The sequence below is a fragment of the Phoca vitulina genome, unplaced genomic scaffold (genome assembly GCF_004348235.1).
Source record: "Phoca vitulina isolate PV1807 unplaced genomic scaffold, GSC_HSeal_1.0 scaffold19, whole genome shotgun sequence".
NCBI classification, from domain to species: domain Eukaryota; kingdom Metazoa; phylum Chordata; class Mammalia; order Carnivora; family Phocidae; genus Phoca; species Phoca vitulina.
In genome coordinates this window covers 26,326,135-26,348,030 of record NW_022589722.1, presented here as the reverse complement: position 1 = coordinate 26,348,030, position 21,896 = coordinate 26,326,135, and the positions used below count along the sequence as shown (strand labels likewise).

Here is a 21,896-nt window from a genome sequence, read left to right as displayed (position 1 = left end):
GCCCGATGTGGGGCTCGATCCCAGAAACCTGGGATCATGACCTGAGCCGAAGGCAGCCGCTTAACAACTGAGCCACCCAGGCGCCCAGTTAATTTTTATACATGCTATGAGATCTAGATCTATGTTCTTATGTTCTTTTTTTTTGCATATGGATATCCAATTGCTCTAACACCATTTGTTGAAAAAATATCCTTTCTCCGCTGAATTGCCTCCACAAAATTGCCTTTTTCAAATATCATTTGTCCATATATGTGTGGGTCTATGTCAGAATCTCTCTTCTATTCCACTGGCCTAATTTGTCTTTTTCCCAATACCACAGGGTCTTGATTATTGTAGCTTTATAAAAAGTTCTGAAATCATGTAGTATTGGCACTCCAACTCTGTTCTACTCAAAAGCTGTTTTGATCATTGTTATAAGTTGAATAGTGTCCCCCCAGCTCCCCAAAAAAGATGTTGGAGTCTTAACCTCCAATACTTCAGAATGTGACCGTATTTAAGATGGGGTCGATACAGAGGTAATCATAAAGTTATTAGAGCAGGCTCTAATCCAATATGACTGGTGTCCTTTTATAAAAAGGGGGAAATTTGGACACAAAGACAGAAATGCATGCAGGAAGAATGCCATAGGAAGACTGGGTTGTGCTGCAGTAAGGCAAGAAGCTAGAAGCCAGAAGCTAGGAGAGAGGCCTGGAAAAGACCCTCCCCTGGTCCCTTCACATGGAACAAGGCCCTGCCAACACCCTCATCTTGGACTTCTGGTCTCCAGAACTGTGAGACAATACATTTCTGTTGTTTAAGCCACTCAGTTTGTGGTACTTTGTTAGAGCAGCCCCAGCAAACTAATACAGCTGTTCTATGTCCTGTGCATTTCCATATGGATTTGTAAGTCAGCTTTTTCACATCTACAAAAAAAGTCTGCTAAGATTTTGATAGGGATTGAACTGACTCTATAGATCAATTTGGGGAGAAGCAACATCTAAACAATATTGAATCTTCTGACCCATAAACAGGTATATTTCTCCATTTATTTAGGTTGACTTTATTTTCTCTTGGCAATGTTTTGTGGTTTTCAGCGTATGTACAATGCTGAATAGAAGAGGGGGAACAGCAGACATCTTGTTGTTCATCTTAGAAGTAAATCATTCAGTCTTTCACCATTAAGTTTAACTGTAGGATCTTCATAAAAGCCCTTTATCAGGTCAAATAGTTCCTTTCTATTCCTAGTTTCCTGACAGTTTTTATCAGGAATGGATGTGGCATTTGTCAAATGCTTTGTCTGCATCTGTTGAGTTGATCATATGGTTTTTCTTTTTTAATTTGTTAACGTGATGAATTACATACTGATTAATTTCTGAATGCTCAACCAACCCTGCATTCCTGGGAAAAATCCCACCTGGTCATGTATTATCATATGCTCAAATTTTGTTTAGAATTGTTGTACCTACTTCATGAGAGATGCTTAGTGAAATAAGCCAGTCACAAAAATTTGACCTGGAGTGGTCAAAGTCATAGAAATAGCCACATTGGGCTTGATCTCACGACCCTGAAATCATGACCTGAGCGGAAACCAAGAGTTGGATGCTTAACCAACTGTGCCACCCAGGCACCCCAATATCACATTAGTTTTAATTTGCATTTCCCTTATGAATAATGTTGAAAACCTATTTTTATGGCCATTTGTGTACCTTATTTTGTGAAATAACTATTTATGTCTTTTGTACATTTTTTAGTTGTTTGATCTTTCTGATTTTTAGAAATTCTATATATATTCTAGATATGAGATCTTTATTAGATAAATGTATTATTGCAAGTAGCTTTTCCACATTCTTAATGCTGTCAGCATATTGGCAGATGTTTAAATTTTTTAAATGAAATTCAACTGAGCAACTGTTCTTTTTTATGGTTCATGCTTTTTGCAATCCTCCTAAGGTCAGAGAGACATCTCTCTCTCTTTCTCTCTTTTTTTCATAGAGACAGCTCTTATGTTGTTTTCCAAAAGCCTTACAGTTTTAGCCCTCACATTTAGGTCTTTGATCCATCTCAAATTAGGTTTCATGTATGGTGTGTGGCATAGCAATCATGGCTCATGTATTTCCATATGGTTACCTGGTTGCTCCAGCACCATTTATTGAAAGATTTTCCTTTCCATGGGGCTCCTGGGTGGCTCAGTCGGTTAAGTGTCTGCCTTCGGCTCAGGTCATGGTCCCAGGGTCCTGGGATCGAGTCCCACATCAGGCTCCCTGCTCAGTGGGGAGTCTGCTTCTCCCTCTGCCTCTGCCTCTACCCTGCTTGTGCTCTCTCTCACTCTATCTCAAATAAATAAAATCTTTAAAAAAAAAGAAAGACCCTTTTTTCCCTCATTGAATTACATTAGTCTTTTGAAAAACCCTTTTAAAAATTCTAGGTTTAAAAGAATCAATTGTACAACTTCAGGATGGGCAAGACTGGTATAATAGCAGCATACTGGATAATGTGGTTGACTTTGAGACATAGAAGCACTTCCCCCTTAGCAACAGAACCTATAAATTTTAGCTAACACATATGCTAACATCATTTGAAGTTTATTGTGGCCATGTCATTAAATTCTGGTCAAAGAAATATAAAAGCACAGTTGAATGTGCAACTTTCATGAAGTCTTTCAAGGTAAGTGACAAATTCTCTCTTTTTTTGCTAGATGGAATACAAATGTGATGGCTGGGGCTGGAGAGAAAACAGAATTTTCTATTTTTATAAATTAGGGAAATTTTTTAAGATACAGAAAAAAGTACAGAGAATAAAATAACAAACACACCCATGTAACCACCACTCAGATTTAACGTATTTGCTTTATCATATTTGCTTCAGATTTCTCCCTCTTTTAAATTTTTTTATTATTTTCATTATTATGTTATGTTAATCACCATACATTACATCATTAGTTTTTGATGTAGTGTTCCATGATTCATTGTTTGCATATAACACCCAGTGCTCCATGCAGAACGTGCCCTCTTTAATACCCATCACCAGGCTAACCCATCCCCCCACCCCCCTCCCCTCTAGAACCCTCAGTTTGTTCCTCAGAGTCCATAGTCTCTCATGGTTCGTCTTCCTTCTTTTTTTAAAGAAATAAAAATACAGATACAGTGAAGAGTTGAGGGCCCCTGTGTAGCCAGCCCTTTCCAAACTCAATCTTTTTCCTCCCTCCCCAGATGCAACCCTACTCTGAAGTTTGTGTATGTCTTACCTTTCAGAGACAACTTTAAGAATTCACTGGTTCTGCCTCCTCTGAGTGCCTAAGGCTTAGTTCAGCTGTGGTCTGTGCACTACTGGTTTAGGGATCACCTGGGGCACTTGGAAAATACAGAGATCCCAGGTTCCCGACTCTTGAGATCCTGTTTCAGAAAGTCCAGGGCGGGCCTGGTCACCTTCATCTTATTCTTACTTTACTATTATTTTTTTCACTTACATTTAAAAAAGCATGCCAGGTATAAATCAAAACCACAATGAGATAGTATTTCATATTCACTAGAATAAAAAATACATACAATAACAAATTGGTGAGGATATGGACAAATTAGAACCCTTATACACTTCTGGTGGGAATATAAAATGGTATACCCATTTGGAAAACAGTTTGGCAGTTCTTCAAAAAATGAAACACAGGGCGCCTGGGTGGCTCAGTCGTTAAGCGTCTGCCTTCGGCTCAGGTCATGATCCCAGGGTCCTGGGATTGAGTCCCGCATCGGGCTCCCTGCTTGGCAGGAAGCCTGCTTCTCCCTCTCCCACTCCCCCTGCTTGTGTTCCTGCTTTCGCTATCTCTCTGTCAAATAAATAAATAAAATCTTTAGGGGCGCCTGGGTGGCTCAGTCGTTGGGCGTCTGCCTTTGGCTCAGGTCATGATCCCAGGGTTCTGGGATCGAGCCCCGCGTCGGGCTCCCTGCTCCGTGGGAAGCCTGCTTCTCTCTCTCCCTCTCCCACTCCCCCTGCTTGTGTTCCCTCTCTCGCTGTGTCTCTCTCTGTCAAATGAATAAATGAAATCTTTAAAAAAATAAAAAAATAAAAAATAAATAAATAAATAAATAAATAAATAAAATCTTAAAAAAAAAAAAAAAATGAAACACAAAGTTACCATATGACCTGGCAATTCCACTCCTGGTTATTCACCCAAGAGAAATGAAGGCACAAAACCTTATAAGGAATGTTCACAGCAGCATTATTCATATGCACAAAGCACCCACTCTCCTTGTATGCATTCTTCTACACCAGGCGACCTTTCTAAGGAGTTTCTCTGATATAAGTAAACAGAATTGATTACTCTTCATATAACTTCTTCAGGATGGAGGACTGAACTTAGCATGGACTTTGGAGTAAGACTTGGAATCCAATGCAATTTATGTTGTTTGCCAGCTATGAAAACAAATGGGAAAAATACCTATCCTGCATAGTTTCTTTCCCAGTCTGCTCTTAAAATACCAAAAGCCATAAAATCTTGTTATAATTTGCTAAATCAGATTCAGTCTCAGATAGAGATATCCTAAACTTAAAGAAGCAAAAGACTTGGGACGCCTGGGTGGCTCAGTCAGTTAATCATCTGACTCTTGATTTCAGCTCAGGTCATGATCTCAGAGTAGTGAGATCAAGCCCCACATTAGGGTCCACGATGGGCTTGAAGCCTGCTTAAGATTCTCTTTCTCCCTCCCCCTCCACTGCCCCACCCCACTCACTCTCTTTCTAAAAAAAAAAAAGGAGCAAAAGACTTAGTCTAAATTGTCTCATTTAACTCTTTGATATAAAGCCAATCAATAGATCACTTTATTCTTTGTAGACAAAGACTACATTTATTCATTTATTACTTTGATAACAGTAAAGAGAACATTATAGCTAAAATGTTTGCTTCCTGATTCATTAAGTGTTTTTTATTTATGGTAATTAATACAGACACATGGGCACTTAAATCCATAGCTATAATTCTTAAACTCCAGAGCTTATTTGTTTTTATTGTTTTATTATAAAATGCTTAACTATACAAAGAAGTACAGAGAATGAGATCACAAATACTCAACTGCTCAGTTTTATAATTTTTACTATGCTTGCCAGATTTCACTTAAAAAATAAACATTCCAAGCCTATAGCTGCAGAATCTCTACAACTAGTAAACCAACACCAACTCGTTTAGAGTATCAACCTAAATTATACTAAATGTAAAGTGAGAAATAGCTGTGCAGTTGAAATTAAAAATTCTGATCCATCCTTGGTAAGAAATATAGCGGAAGATCAGCATTGACTGGAGACTGTCCCAGGAGTCTTGGCTGTTGCCTCCTGTTTCATATGTCCTTTCATGGGATCTACTTCCTTGTCTGTGGTCCCTGCCACCTGACTCGGAGAACTCAAGACCTAATGGAAATCAGGCCACAGGCTGGGTTGGGCCAATCAGATTCTCCTTCTTTACAGAGAATTTGAGTGTCGAGATGCACATATTCTAGTGTGTCTTCTACATTAACACTAGTTGTTATGAGAGTAAATCATAAAGTAAAATGCACATCTCACCTCCATGCTTTAGAAACCTATTGCCTGTTCTTGAAACTCCTTAGCCTAAGATAATCTTAGATAATGGTCTCCGTCATTCCCTCCTCTTCAGCTGGAACCCAACACTCTAATCACTATTAAAGATGAGCTCAAATTTTCTCCTTGTCCTCCCTCTGAGAGGTGGAATCTGTTTCTCCTCCCCTTGAATCTGGGGTAGCCCTGGGACTGGCTTTAATTCACCAGAAGATGGGGAAAGGAAAGCTGTTTGACTTCTAAGGCTGCAGCTTCTGCATGCTTGCAGTACTCCCTCTTGGATCCCAGTCGCCATGCTGTGAGAAACGTTCCGAGCCATGTACACAGGTCATATGGAGGAGATCCTTGATGCTCAGGTCAACAGCTTCAAGCTGAGCTGCCAGCTGCCAGCCATGTAAGTGAGCCATTTTGGATGTTTCTGGCCAGTTGGGCCTCCAGATGACTGCAGCCCCCCAATACCACTCTGGAGCAGAACTGCCCTATAGAGCTCAGTGAATCACTGATCATGAGAGATAATCAAAAGCTGCGGTGGTGATTTTATTTATATATATATATTTTTTTTTCCTCTATTATTAATATCTTATCTCAGTACCTTTGTCACCATTAATGAACCAATACTGACACATTATTATTAGCTAAAATCCATACTTTATTCAGATTTTCTTAGTTCTTACCTAACATTCTTATTCTATTCCAGGATCTCACCTAGGATATTGTATTACATTTAGTCATGATGTCCCCTTAGACTCCTTTTGGCTGTGACAGTTTCTCAGACGTATCTTGTTTTCTCTTGACAGTTTCGAGGGTAGTCTTGGTCAGGTATTTTGTAGGACATCCCTCTATCAGGATCTGTCTGATGTTCTTCTCATGATCAGAGTGGGACAACGGGTTTTGGGGAAGAAGACCACTGAGGAAAGGTACCATTTCAGCCCATCACATCAACGGTACGTACTATAAACATGACTTATCCTGTCGATGTAGACCGACCATCTGGTTGAGATGCTGTTTGTCAGGTTTCCCCACTATGTGAAGCCACACTTAAGGAATGGGGACTTAGGCTCCACATCCTTGAGGGTGAAGTATCTACATAAATTATTTGGAATTCTTCTGCCCAAGAGATTGTGATAGTGGTTTTAAACCACTAATTTTTGGTGTGGTTTAATACACAGCAATATATCGGGGCGCCTGGGTGGCTCAGATGGTTAAGCGTCTGCCTTTGGCTCAGGTCATGATCCCAGGGTGCTGGGATCGAGCCCCGCATCGGGCTCCCTGCTTGGCGGGGAGCCTGCTTCTCCCTCTCCCTCTACTATTCCCCCTGCTTGTGCTCTCTCACTCTCTCTATCAAATAAATAAATAAAATCTTTAAAAAAAAATTAAAAAAAATACACAGGAAGATATCTGAAATGCACTCAAATCTTTTCACCATCTCCTGTTAGACTTCACCATTTATATATGCGACATATGCTTCATTCTGCTTATAATGCCCTTCCCACCTCCACCCACCCACTCACCAACCAACCAATAAAAATAAACAAAAACCCCTTATTTTTCCAACAAAACTCCAGTGTCACCTATCATGAAGCTTATCCAGAAGGAATTCTTTGCTTTGACCTAGCTCCTAATACCACACAGTTAATACCACTATCATTGCCCTTATGGTATAGTTCCCTCCCTCAACTAGACTATAAGTTCCCAACATGCAGAGACCCTGCCTTATGTAACTCTGCACGCCATACCTGGGACCATCAGCACATACCTGGTGTCCCGTAAGTGTTTGTGAATTATATAATTAACTGAATGACTATAAAGGTGTATTATTTTTTTAATAATACCTCAATTTAAAAGAATAAAAGAGAGAGCATAAATAAACAGCTATAGTCCAAGATGTGTCAGTAAATCTACACTAGAACTGGAGCCTACCTCGTGATGCACAGTTCCACTGTGCAATAGCTAGACCAGGCACTAAGAAAACTGATCACTGCATTTAGTGAGTCAAAGCCACATATAACAGACAAAATAGTTTCTGTTTTCAGATCAGTGTGACAACATAGGCACATAAATACTAAATAAATTAGATCACACGAGTCTCTTTCTAAGGGAATCAGGCCAACGAAGTCCATATCCTCGCCTTTGGATTTCCTGATATGTCATCAAAGACTTTTTACAGAACATAATTTTCATATTTAACTTCTAAAGTGTGGAACAATGAGACAGATTCATGGGTAACTGTGTTAGTGCTATTCAATTTTCTCTTTTACATACACAGCAGGGAAATTAAATAAGCCCTGAAGTGGTCCTTGGGAAAAATATAAGGAATAGTCACTGTGTCTCCAAAGGATTCAAGGGCTTCTGAAGTTTTACATTAATACTAACTCTGTCAACTTGTCTTCCTTCAGTATTTACAATAGCGGCTTTCACTAAAACAGTAGAATGCTCTGCGAGAAAGTGATTAGGTCATACAAAACTGCATTCTAGTGACCAGGGGAAAAAAGCCCTCCCACAGAGAGTACGAGCAACACTGGCAGCAGCAAAGAGACTCCCCTCAGGAAGGTCCAGGGCAGCAGACGGGGCACTGTCCAGGACACAGTGTGAGATACCCTTGGAGTGCCCAGGAAGGACTAGGGACAACTTTGAAAGGAGAGAGACATAAAGGTGACACTGAGGGTCCCCATATGACCAGGCAGAGAAAAAGCCCAGGAGAGTCAGGACATGGAGCCAGATACAGAGATATACACAAGCACATAGATAACAATCTATATACAGGGTTTGACAATGGTTAACATTCATTCACGCCTTAGCTTGAAAACCCAAACCTAACAAATTACCGTTTAAAAATTTATAGTAAAAAATGTCTAAAAAATTATTGATAATGTCTCTGTGCAGCAGGAATAAGGGACAGGCTTTTTACTTTTTACCTTAAACACTTCTGACTCATTTTAATTTCTTAAAATAAGAATACAGAACTTGCACAATAAAACATTAAAAGATAAAGTGCTACCATTGCACAAACGAAGCATAAAGTTCTCTATGAGTTCAGTAAAATTGGTTTTAAATTGGTCATGGAGCACAACAAAAATGGCTATCAGGAAGAAAAAAAAATCTTCTCAACCTTAGGTTAGGTTTTAATTTAAATCAAGCTAGTTTCTAAATTCACCTAAAACAAAACACCCACTCTACTCACCCACTACCTGTTTTTAATTTCTACCCAAAGTGTTTGCATCTTTAGTAATTCACTGACCTTGGAACTGCTTTCTTCCGACACTTCTCCCTCATTGGTTTGCATGGGAACAGACTCTGTGCAAAACTCTGCAGAAACACACAAATACTGCCTAAAAGAGGTAAGAGGAGAAAAAAAAAGGAATTCAGTGCAAAAATCAGTTTTTCAAAGATTAGATTGAAACTGGATCACCAAGGAGGCAATGACCTTAAGTAATGTGTGTGTGTGTGTGTGTGTGTGTGTGTGTACACATCTTTGGTAAGAAGGGAAGGAGAGAGGTAGGAGGGAATTTTCCCTACCTTAGGGGAGGATAGTTAGGAAAGGTTGAAGACATTGGGGTATTAAACAGTTCTAGATTTCTTTCTTCTTTTTTCTTGATTTTTGGCAGAGGTGACAGTGAAGATCTTCAGCAATTCATACAGTACGAACGGTGACCCGTCAGAAAGGACGCCCACCCATTTAAAGCAGTGGGCCAGCTGCTAGGCTGTAGCAGGTCATGCTGCCCACATATTACAACAGGCTACTGGAACTGGCCGGGTTTCCTGGGTTTATCATTTATGTTCAATATTTGTGGTATATTTTTTAACTGAAATTATGGTACACGCTAATGGTGGATCCCACTTTTTTAAGAGGATTTGCTTAATGAACTAAGTATCAATTAATTTATTTTTACATGAGAACAGGCTGTCCTAGGGCAAAACAATAAAAAGTAGTAATTTTTCCTCTAAGAATAAAATGAGTCAAGTTGGGTTAAAATTTTATGAATTAAAATGTACCAAAAGGAAACTACTAATAAAGTGTATGTAACATTCAAATTTTCATTCAATATGTAATTCCTGAGGAATAATTACTCAAACTGACACAAAACAAATCTCCATCACATGACAGGTAATCAATGTTTTAAAATCTTTCTAATACTTTATTTTATTTTTTTAAAAGATTTTAAAGAAGCTTCTCCCTCTCCCACTCCCCCTGCTTGTGTTCCCTCTCACTGTGTCTCTGTCAAATAAATACAAATCTTTAAAAAAAAATAAAAGGTTCATACCTACAAAATATAAAAGCTAAAAAGATGCTTGCCCCAGGATGTGTGTGTGCAGAGACTCTCTTTATAAATGCAGCAGCCTGGAGACACGGTGTGGAAATCTGTTTCCTCATCTGCTGGGTGGGAGAGGAGTATCAAAATATCTACTGTGCTCACCTAATGAGGTTTTTTGGGAACCATTGTGTATTTATGTGACATGAAATGTAAAATTGGTACAGTGGGAGCTCTGTTAATCAAGCCCCATTCACTCACTCCAGATGAACTGACACTGCCCATTCCCAGTGTGAAACAGATGCTCACCGCAAGGGAAACAGGCTTTCTCTAGCTGGTTTTGCCCCTCATCTGTTTATGACAGTTGTGCAAAAATAAACTTGCTCTTTCTATGAAAATTAAATTGACAGCACTGGAAAAAGTCAGGAAGCTACCTAGAAGGATGTCGTATGCAAACTGCTTCACAAATATCCTTAAGCTCTCATTCTACTTTACAGAAATAGAGACTGTATTTCATAAATGATGCATTATACGGACAGCGGACAGAGAAAGACACCCCAATGATTTCTGTGCCATTTCCGTTTGAATGTGCTTGGAAAGAGGAACCTCCTTCACCTCTCCCAAGGTCTCCCTCCTGGCTCTTCTCCACATGTACAGGTTCCACCCCGGAGGATCCTTTCTGAATGGTGAGATCAGAAGGAGAAACAGGGTACGTGAGCTCACCCCTTTTCTCTTCCTTTTGGGAGCCAGTTGTCCCCAGGGAGCATGCACTTTCCTCTGCTCTTGTTCCCCTAAATGCAGGCCCCTCACAACTACCTGGGACTAGGTAAGCCTGTTGAATATTGAGTTCAGTGCTAGGAAGTTCACTTGCCTATAGATGTATGCCATATTCTCCAATATAGCTTTATTAGTAACAGAGATGATACTTCGGTCTCTCAAATGCCCTACTCTTTTATTTCTCACTTGGTATAGAACTCAGCCAAAGGAAAAAGAGTGCTATTTATTGGGTCTCTCAAAGACCCTAATATCTGGTATGTGAAACTAAAGTTTTGATAAATACACATGAAGGAAAATTTGGGGAGTAAAATGCATGTGGAATTTCTAAGGCTTCTGTTGGGGCAGGACTTTGGGCCTTGGTCTTTTTAACGAGGGAGCAACGTGTTTCAATCTTGTAGAGGTTTACATGAGGCCACATGCATTTTTACTGTCACCCACCAGCTTTACACTATCGAGGCCGAATTAGAAGTTTATAAACCACAGGCTACACCGTATTTTGACATTAGTGATGACCGTAGTTATGGTAACTTTGTCTTCAGGTAGTGGCTGTTTCTATAGAGACACGGCTGAATACACCAGGCACACAAGCCTTAGCAAAGGCTTGGGGGCTTTGCTGGCGACAGCAAGGAAAGAAGCCACAGTCCGTTGAGGTGGTGGTGACAGCCGTGGTGGTGGTGGTACTGAAGGCTCATCTAAATGTCAGCTGTGCAAGTGACCTCAGCACTCATCGGCCACTCTGGCCTAGCAAGCAAATGCCCGCTGTGCTGGCCTCAGCAAAGGGAACAGGGCATTAGCGGGCTTGGTTGGCTTCAAAGCACAGAAGGCTGCTGCCTGACCTTGAATTACGCAGGCACAGCTTTTCCTAAGCAGGCGTGGCTGAGGCAAAGATTAGACTTTAGGGAAAAGAAACTTTCTTCATACAGGCCTTTTAGATATTAATGAGTAGAACAATTATTTGCCGCACATAAGCTGCAAGGCAGCTGAATTTCAAACGACACATGTGCTACAAAACCACTGAAGTTCTATGTTTAAATTGTTTGTGCTCAGCTTACACAGGCAATCCAAACAGGAAATGGAAATTAAAGAGATGTCTCACTATCCTCACAGAAGGCAGGGAGGCAGGGAACTTATACAGGAAGGGAAGGAACTTGGTAACTGGGGCTGCCACGACTATAAATCCCTAAATATTGCAAAAAGAAGGTGATATTTCAAGTATTAATCTTTAAAGCAGAAGACAGTGTACATTGGTTGGGTTTTTTTGAGATATGGTAAAGGCCCAGTTCCAAATTTAACCTCCTGCTGGCAGATTTTTCCAAATTGGGTGGAAGTGTCCCAGTCGTGGATTCTGTACACTGGGCATGGGCTAACTGGATGTCCTGGAGAGGCTCAAACCAAGAGGACCTCACCCATCCTCCCTCCCTCAGATACCAACGTGGCAAGACTGAGTACAGCATTCTGAGAACCTACTTTTATCAGAAATTACTGCTCATGGGCAGGAGGCAGACTTACTTTCTGAATCTGGTGGCTATGGGGACAGTGCTGAAACAATTTTGTTTAGCCTTGGAGTTCATATAATTTATATACTGTCCTGATCTATTTTAGGATCTCCTGAAGGCATAATCTATTTTGCGTATCAATTTTGCCCAAGAAAATATCCAAGAGAAGAGTGGGTGGTAGTGGGGTTTGTCCTCTTGAAAGTGGGAGCAGGACTGTTCTGAGACCCCCTCTGTCCTAGAGGGGAAGGACACACCCGACATGACCTGGATTACACTGGTGCTAGGAGACAATGTGCTAGGAGACGAGCTCTTGTGTGTTAGGGGAGGAAAACTTGCCCACCCTCGATGCTTCCTTCCATGGGAGGCAATATCCCTTTACTACCATTGGCCTTATATTCCTGACATGCTGTCAGGGTGAAGTGACTTGTCTGGTCAGTGAGTTTGGAAGGGGAAACTGGGCTTGCATAGTCCAGCACCCCCCAGGCCCTTTCCTGTGGGGGCACCTATTCTGCTCTGCTCCTTCCTTCTAGAAGGCGGGTCTGTCCCTGACTAGTACTGCTGGGTGAGGAAACCCGTTAAATTTCAGAGCTGAGTATTAGAAAGCTGACTTGCTTTTAGACACAAGCCCAGTTCTATGTCAACTTTATTAGTAATAAAAGTGAAAGTCTGATCTCCACCTGCTTTACTCCTTCATCCTGTATGTCTGTGGTTCAGAACTTGCTCAGGGGAGAGAATGTTTCTTATCAGGTCCCCTTCAATTCCAGGTTATATCTGGAACGTCTCCTCTTCAGAATTAAGTTTTCTACATCGGTCTTATCTTCCCAATTATCCCATTGCCATAATACGAACAGCAGACTTTTACTTTATAAACTTTTCAACTCTATTTCTAGCTACTCCCCATGCACACACTATCCCCCACTTCACACAGGCAGATCTTCTCTCTATTCTCTCCACACAACTTGCTAATTTAATTTCTTTTTTAAAAAATTTATTTAAATTCAATTTAATTAACATATATTGTATTATTAGTTTCAAATTTAATTTCTATTTATGCAGTTCATACGTGATTTGAAAACCCTTCCCCTCACCACCAATCCACATCTCTATCCTTCTAATATCCAGTCAATTTTTATTTCTAAAAATCTTTCCTGATTAATACCATATAGTCTGCCTACTTACTATACGTCCTATCATACCTATTTTTCTATTTCTCCTTTCTTTAATTTGTCCTCATTTGTGTGTGTGTGGTTTTGGAACTATTCTTAATACTTTTTAAGGTGTTTCTTGAAAAAGCCTTGCTGACATTCTTGTGAAGCCACGGCTTAGAGTTGTGTGTAAGGGTCTAAGTGAATTTTACTGCCCTTCTGACAAAATGGAAGGAGAATAAAGTAGGCCATGCAAAAGTATGTGGTTGAGCTAGGGGTTCCACTCGGGAAATGACAAAGGGACCAGTGTATCGGCGCTAAGAGAGTGATGAAAAAGTCAAGGCAAAGTGCACTTATGTGAAAATTCACTGGAGGGGGCGAACAAGTGGTAGTAAAGCTGTCAAAGCTGACGTGACAACACAAGCATTTGATTTCTGCTCTGGCACATGATTTCACCTCAGAGCTGTCACCAGCTTGCCATTATGTGGTTAAGTGACCACTGACCTGGTGTTGCTGCAGCACACACAGAACGGGACCCAACAAACGTTAACGATAAACATGAGTAAAACCACACATCATAGCGCACCCATGCTCAGTCTTTTCTAAAAGCTGGCAAATATATTTGTACCTTCCAAGCTCTCCAGGATCTAGCCCTCACCTGTCTCTCTGGTGCCATCAGCCAGACCTCTTTTTCCCTTTGCTCCAGTCATAATGAACTACTTACAGTTTCACAAATGTGTCAGATTATTTCCGGTTTCCCTGTTTTTGTTCATACTACTCCTTCTGCCTTTCCCTCCCCTGGTGCCACCAGAGAACACCCTACTCTCATCATTCAAGACTCAACTTTTACAAAGTATTTCCTGATCCATCTCTAGGCAGAACTGGCGATTCCTTCCTCAGTGTCCCCGGTGGATCTTGTCTGAATTCTATGATATGATCTGTAACGCTCTACTGGCTTTACTTGCTTACATAGATGCTTCCCTTATGACACCGTCAACTCTCTGACACCAGACACTGTATCTTGTTAATGTCTGTATTCATCGTTTATCTAAAGCTGTATACCCGGCATTTAATAGTCAATAAATTTCTATGTAGAAATGACCGAATTAATCAACTAAAGTCCTTTTTATTTAAACTGCAATAGATATCAGTTCAATAGATACTTCCTGGGTCCCTACCACACACCAGATGGTGCTCGGCCAGAGTAGTACAGTAGAACAAGTTTTGGCTTTGAAGGAGCAGAGTCATTCATAATTCTTTGTCAGTTATTAGCTGTGTAATCTTGGGCACTTAACGTTCTAATCTTCATTATTTTCATCCATAAAACTTGTCAGAAGGAGGTGTTACAAGGATTAAATGAAATAATATATGCATAGCACTCAGCAAGGTGTCCAGGAGCAGCCAACAGGCACTAAAAAACCAGTTAGTTCCTTTCTAAGAAGTCTCAAAGGGTTTACAGACTAGTAAAGGAGACAGAGACAAATAACGCTAATGTAAAATACTGAATGCTTTATTATAGTCATAGTAACGGGTGCACCTAGAATACAGATGAGAAAGAAATTCTGCCAAGGTGGCCTGGGAGAGGGGACAACAGGAAAGATACGAGAAAGAGCAGCGGATAGCTGCATTCTTCTCCCCTCTTCCAAACTCCAAGTGAAGAGAAAAGCATTGACCAAGGCACAAAGCCATGAAAAAGAACTATATATTTGGGAAATAGAAAATGGCCCAGTAGGGCTCACAACAGATAGGGGTGCACTAGAAAAGCAGCCAGAAACATTGATTGGAATTAGGTTCTGCAGGATGTTTGTAGGATGGCGTCTGTAGCAACTGAGAGCCGCGAGAGCTGTTTGAGCAAAGGAGTGACATGAGTAAATACGTCATTTTGAAAGCTAGTCCTGGCAGTAATGTGGATGACAGACTGGAGTAAGGACAGACTAGAGGCAGAGAAACTAGGAATACGCTCACAGAAAACTGTGGAATTGCTAAATCCTAATAACAAATTCTAGCTTTATAAAAGGATGAGGCACCAAATGTCACTATCAATCATTTGGATTGATGTGCTTTTTAAAGGGACCTACTGAAGTAGAAATGCAAAGAGCTGATGTGACGGCCACTTTAAATACCCTCGTGGAACAACTCGGGAAAGGAGCAATAACGTCAAAATGTACTCTTCTTTTTAAGATGAAGACTCTCCCATTTCACTGCTAATACACGGTGTATTGAAATTTTAAAAACTTACCTTTGACAGTATCCTGGGGCAACACAAGCCCGTGAAGATGAGTCTAGACTACATTCAGTGCAAAAAACCAAAACCCTGAAAAGAGAGAAAAATCACAGTGAGCTGTGTGCTCATAGTAAGATGCAAGGGAAGCGGCAGGGCACAGTTCTGAATCGGGGAGCCTATTACAAATCCAGGCTCTTCCATCTACCAACGATTGACTGTTGGGCCAGTGGCCTAACCTCTCGAGACTTAGCTTCCTCATTCAACATTGAGAACAACAGCACCTTCCTCACAGGGTTCTTCGGAAGTTTAAATGGAATATGCATAAAACAGCATAGGGCAGGGCACCAATCACATGCTCAATAAAGGTGAGTGGTTATTAAGAATGTGAACTGAGGGGCACCTGGATGGCTCAGTCGGTTGAACATCTGACTCGATTTTAGCTCAGATCATGATTTCAGGGTTGTGGGATCCAGCTCAGGTCATGATCTCAGGGTTGGGAGGCTCCACGCTCAGCGCTGAGTCGGCTTGAGATTCTCCCTCTCCCTCCCCATGCTGGAGCTCTCTCTAAATCAATCTTAAAAAATACCCAATGTGAACTGAAATACCTTCTGAAGAAACACTAAAACCTATATTAAACCTTTATTATTGATTTTACCTTATCTGTTCTACCAGAAAAATGCCAAGTTGCCTTTTCAACTTCTCCATTTGACATGAGGATATCTCATAATCACTTCAGATTCAACGTATCCCAAACAGTACTCTTCATCCCCTGCCCAGACCTCATTCTCCTGTCTCCACTGTCTTATCAAGGGCACCATCTTCTGCCCAGTTGCTTGGGTCAGAACCTCTGGTTCATCCAGGATTTCTCACCCTATCCCAGGCCTCTCACAGCCCCATTAGCAATCCTGTCATTTCTGATTCACAGCATGTAAATTCTTCATTTTCATTGCCATTACCATTCCTTGCTAGTGGAGGCCCCTTAGCTAGTCTCCTGCCCCAATTCTTGCTCCTCCCCAGTCTGTTCCCATATAATGGCTGGAATGGCCTCTTCAAAATCAAACCGGATCATAACAAGTTGCTAATAGATGCAGTGAAAATTTTATTTATTTCATGATGGAATGTCTCTCTCTTTATATATATGAAATACATACTTACATATGTGAACATACAGATATACGAATATATATGAAATGAAAGCCACTTAATATTAGACATTTAAAGGTCCCAAGCCAGTCCCTTCAATTTACAATGGCAGAAACAAATGCCAGAAGGAGATCCTGCTCAAGGCTGGACCTCTGTGTGTGTGCAAAAGTGGTCAAAACAATGCTGGACAAGCCCTACAGAAACTCATCTGTGATTAGCGTCCGCACTGCTGTCAGAATGCCTGTCACTATTTGGAAGTTGGGCCCTTAGTTTCACAATCAACTTAATGTGTCTGTCCAAGAAAGCGCATTCCATTCCCCACAGCTGCAGATTATGAGTTATAGCTTTAGTTCTACATCATGTCTTAGTGTTTGAGGGGGTGCTTCAGGGAATCTTGAAAGCATCTTGCTGCTCTCTTATCTGTTATCACCTCTCCCCTTGCTTATTTTTTAACAGCGTTTGAATAAATAAATCTCAGATGGAATTACACTATGATGAGTATTAGTGATATTTTAATTATTATCCCTATCCTCCTACTATACACACCGTTGTCCCAGCCATCTTCCTTTTTAAAAAGCAAATGTGACCTCTGAGTAGATTGCTGCCAAGATTCAGTCAATAATTACCCATTACCTTTAGGGTAAAATCCAAGATCTCTCTAGCCCCATCATCACTTCATAGCCTTCTCACGGGGACTGCGCGTGGTTTCCTTGTCCAAAATACATACAGTGATATCTGCTGAGGGCCCTTGGCTTAATTCCCATCTACTCCTCTTGTAAGATCTGCCTCAGGAATTATCTCCTGAAAGTTTTCTGTACCCTCCTTGGCTGCACTAAGTGTCCCTCCTCTGAGATATACCATATAATATTGGTAGCGTCTGAGGGTCTGCTGTCTACACTCAATGGGGGCTTCTTGACAACAAGGGCTCTCTGTGTCTTACATATCTAGAATTTGGTATCCAGCAGGAGTTCAATAAACAAGATGAGCTGAATCCTGACATGCTCCCGATAACTCGGTACTTCAGTGTGGAGCCTTCCCCATTTAAATGACATGAGGGAAAGCTGAAGAAGCTGGCTGGAACTTCCCAGATGGGTCTGGTCATCATGAAGGATGTAAGTTATGTGGTTATGTGTGACCCTCAGCACCTTGGAGAAAGATTCAGTTCTTTCATTTTTTGTCACCTGCGGATCATCAAGAGAACAACCCTAACTAATTTTCAGTTCTCTATTCTGATTAGTTTCTGCCCAGGCTAAACATGACTTCTCTAGACTTACCAGTGGTCTAAATTCTGCACCAACTTCAAAAAGTAGCCCATCATTATATAATTTGTTAATAGATAAGCTTGGAAGGACACAATGGCCAGCTCAGTCCTTTGCCTGCTTGGCAGGTGGGCTCAGACGCTTGCCTGTGTTCAGTGAGGGGAAAAGCAGTTGAAGCAGAGGAGGGGCAGGCGAAGGAAAGTGGGCAGTTTCCAAGCACTCTGGAAACCAGTTTTCACAGAACAGCTTCCCTAGTTTCTCTGCAGGGCTGTGAACCTCTGTTATCAGATGCACTTGTACTCAAGATAAACATAACATTTGATTCTAAAATCAACATTTGGAATTATCTAGTTGAAGTTATCCACAGCACTATTTTCCTTCTAAGGTATGAGTAATGGCAAATTCCTTCAAAACATCATTTTGAAATGTTCTGTAATCCTACTATCTGATTGTATATAACCACAGCAGTAAACTATTTGAAGCATTCCAGTTTTCTCTGTTCTCTTGCAGAGTAGTAACCAGACTGGGCTTGAGATTCACACGTGGCTGGGAAGGTTTCGTGGGTCTTGGACTAAATCACTACTAGGTCCTGCTAAACTGCAAGGAGACCTCAAGAGCTCCTCCAAGCCCAGTACCTAATCTAACTCATGGGATGTAATCAGACCTACATCTTTCCTAGAGAATATGGCAAGTTGAAAGAAGGACATTTCCAATACATTATATTCACTTTACTATTCTAATATGGCATAGTTTTAATTTTCAAACTTGATTATTCAGCCTGATACTTTTAGGCTTAAGTTTAATTCTCATTTTAAAAAATTCAAGTGATACGATAAGGCCCTTGATCACGGTCCCCTCTCCCCCTACCCTCACCCAGGACTCACCACTGTTATCAGTTTAATTTCCAGGCATAATTCTGGGATGCAGACTATTAAGAATATACAGTTCAGGGGCGCCTGGGTGGCTCAGTCGGTTAAGCGTCTGCCTTTGGCTCAGGTCATGATCCCAGGGTCCTGGGGTGGAGTCCCCGCATCGGGTTCCTTGCTCAGCAGGGAGCCTGCTTCTCCCTCTGCCTGCCACTCCCCCTGCTTGTGCGTTCTCTCTCTCTGACAAATAAATAAAATATTAAAAAAAAAAAAAGAATACACAGCTCATCCTTGAACAACATAGGTTTGAACTGTGTGGGCTCATTTCTATGCAGATTTTTTTACAGGACAGTTCTATAATTGCATTTTTTTCTTATGATTTTCTTAAGAACATTTTCTTTTCCCTAGCTTACTTTATTGTAAGAATGCAGTATGTAATACATATAAAATGCAAAATATGTGTTAATCGACTGCTTATTTATTGGCAAGGCTTCCAGTCAACAATAGACTATTAGTTAAGTTTTTGGGGAGTCCAAAGTTATACATAGATTTTCGGCTGCACAGGGGGTCAAGGGGGTCAGGCACCCCTAACCCCTGCGTTGCTCGGGGGTCAAGCATACTGTAAACTTTTAACTGAGTCACAAGTAACACTGAAAGCCCTGACTGCTTACATCATTGGCAACTGGCCTGACTTCAAGCAAGATGTCCAGAAGAGGCATCTTAAGCGAAGCAGCAGATGGGAGGTGGAGGAGAACACCAGCAAGGGAGCCTTTGTAGGAGGTGAGCACAGATGCCAGGAGAATCGGGGCAGACAGGAGGGTACCGCACATCCAGCTCTATAAGCGGGGTGCGCAGCCCAAGTGGGCAAGATGGAACCTATTTAAGTAATACAAATAATAATATCGAAAGCCCAAGCAGCAGAGGTGGAGGTAACTTTGCTACAGGCAGATGGGTTTATTTAGCTGCCAATACACAAGCGTTATGATTGTTCCAAGATCTGGAAATGTCACCTGTGCAGTTTCAGGTCACCTCTACTTAAGTTCAACACTTTGGAAGTTCTATAAAATGTTCAGTCTGCACATTCCGAAAACCATCTCCATTAATCCTAAAATCTCTTCTAGTTTTTGTGCCCTCCCTCCCCTTTCCTCTTCTAGTCAAGTTTCTTCAAAAAGAAGTTTATATTTGTGGTTACAACGCCCTTACCTCTCATTCACTTATTAATCATTGCAATATGATATCTTTCTCTATCAATCCCATTATCATATACAATGGCTATTATTCAACTGTTTTGTTTTAACCTCTCTTTCACATTTAAAAATCAGAATGACCTGAAAGTCTTATCATTTGGGTGCTCCTTTCCTATTTTGATATCAAGGATACCGTAGATCCAGGGGCACCTGGCTGGCTCAGTCGATGGAGCACACGACTCTTGATCCCAGGGTTGTGAGTTTGAGCTCCGTGTTGGATGTAGACATTACTTAAAAGTAAAATCTTAAAAAATAAAAATAAAAAAAGATACTGCAGATCCAGTCACTGAGCCAGAGGCACCCTGTTTTAGTTGCCGGTCTTTTAGCTGTGTCTAGGTCCTCCTGTCTCCCTGGGTTTGCAGCCAGCCCAAGGCCTTTGTCAATGCTGCTGATTTTCAGATTCATAAATGAGCAGAGTGGTGCTGGGTGAGGAGCTACTGCCTCTGTACATGGGGGACAGGGAGACATGGGTTGCGGTGAGGGAACCAAACTCAACTCCTGGCCTCAAGGACTGAGTCTAGTTCTGATCCCCAAACTGTCATGGATCATGTCTAGTCCCTTTACCCCACAGAAGGAGCCAAATTCATTACTTGTGCCACCTCTTAGACCATTTCTTTGTAGACTCTTACTGGAGAATCTTTTTCTGCCTGTCCTTTCACTACTGGTATGTTCCTTGGGAGTTACACCCTTCCCTTTCTCTTATTATACACACACGTCCTTATCTTCCCCCATAGATTCAACTACTATCCATGTCTTGATGACTCCCAAATCTCTCTAATACTGACCGTTCCTACAATCTTCAAAACTTCTATAAACTGCCTAATGTCAATGCACTTTGCCTCATGTTCCACAGGTCCCTAAAATGCAACATATCTAAAACTAAATAGTCTTCCCTCAAACTGTGTTCTTCTCCTTCTGCCTCACTTGGGAATACTATCGTCCCACTCAAATAAAAAATCTGGCGCCATCACCAGTATCTTCCTCTCACCAAACTGTCAGTTCTAATCCCCAAACATTTCAGGATGTACTTTCTTCCCTATTCCTACTGCCACTGCTTTCTTTAGTTCTGGTAGTTTCTCACTAAATTTATTTCATTTTTTTCCACTGGTTTTCTTACCCTCAAGACCTTCCTACCCCCACTGCCATCAGAATTGCCTTTATAAAGTGCAATCCCACACAGCCTTTGCTCTGTCCATCTTCAAGATAAAATCCAATTCTCACTACATGGTATATAAAGCCCAGTACCTGTTCACTTCTCTACTTCATCTCACAAATTCACATTGTTTTCAGTTTTCCTTAAACACCACATGGCTTCATGTGCCAGTGACTTTGTATGTGCTGTTTCTACTTGGACTGCCTTCCTACTCACAGGGCAAATTTCTTCCCCACCTTCAAGATGCAGGTGTAGGGAAACCTTTTCTATGAAGCCTTTCTTAATGCCCCACTCTTGCCACAGGTGGTCTGGATGGGTCCTTCCTCTGAGTTAGCGACTATACTTGGTATATATTTCCACCAGGCTTGTTTATGTTGTACAGACTACTGGGGGCAGCATCTAAATCTTATTTACTACTGTGTCATCAGCATTTAAACAGTGCTAGTGCAAAGGACAGGCCTCTCAGGGCAGAGTGCTACTTGTGTGGGACCCCCAGACTTCCAGAGAGAAGCTGTGAAGGAAACTTTGGGACTCACAGCAGGTCACTGGCATAAAGATGTTATATTTATTCATGTATCCTGTAAGTCAAGGATGGTTGCCTAAGAAAAACAAACTCAGTCTGAAGCAGGGATGAAGGAAAGGGTATGTGCTCACTTTCAGCTACTTAACCAGTTTGGTCAACTAATGCCTTCTAGCTTAGTCCAGGATGACCTGTCAATTCTTTAACATAAAGGGCTTCAGCAAGTACCTTCTGAAGACCAAAACATAAGCGCAAACCACCTGGAGGTGGGGGTGGGG

At 41.2% G+C, this 21,896-nt stretch overlaps 1 protein-coding gene across 6 annotated transcripts in view; it reads right to left on the bottom strand.

Annotated features, from left to right (window-relative positions):
- TNRC6B (trinucleotide repeat containing adaptor 6B) overlaps positions 1-21,896 on the bottom strand; it is a 248,772-nt gene that overhangs the window by 170,956 nt on the left and 55,920 nt on the right. For 5 of the 6 annotated variants that reach the window (XM_032416409.1, XM_032416415.1, XM_032416416.1 and 2 more), the window contains exons 2-3: positions 15,446-15,520; positions 8,777-8,867 (exon numbers count right to left, since the gene is read on the bottom strand). In XM_032416409.1, the coding sequence (XP_032272300.1) occupies positions 8,777-8,821 (45 nt within the window). In that variant the 5' untranslated portion in view covers positions 8,822-8,867; positions 15,446-15,520. Of the gene's footprint in view, positions 1-8,776; positions 8,868-15,445; positions 15,521-18,716; positions 18,798-21,896 lie in introns of those variants that run through there. The other variant, XM_032416410.1, reaches the window with a different exon arrangement.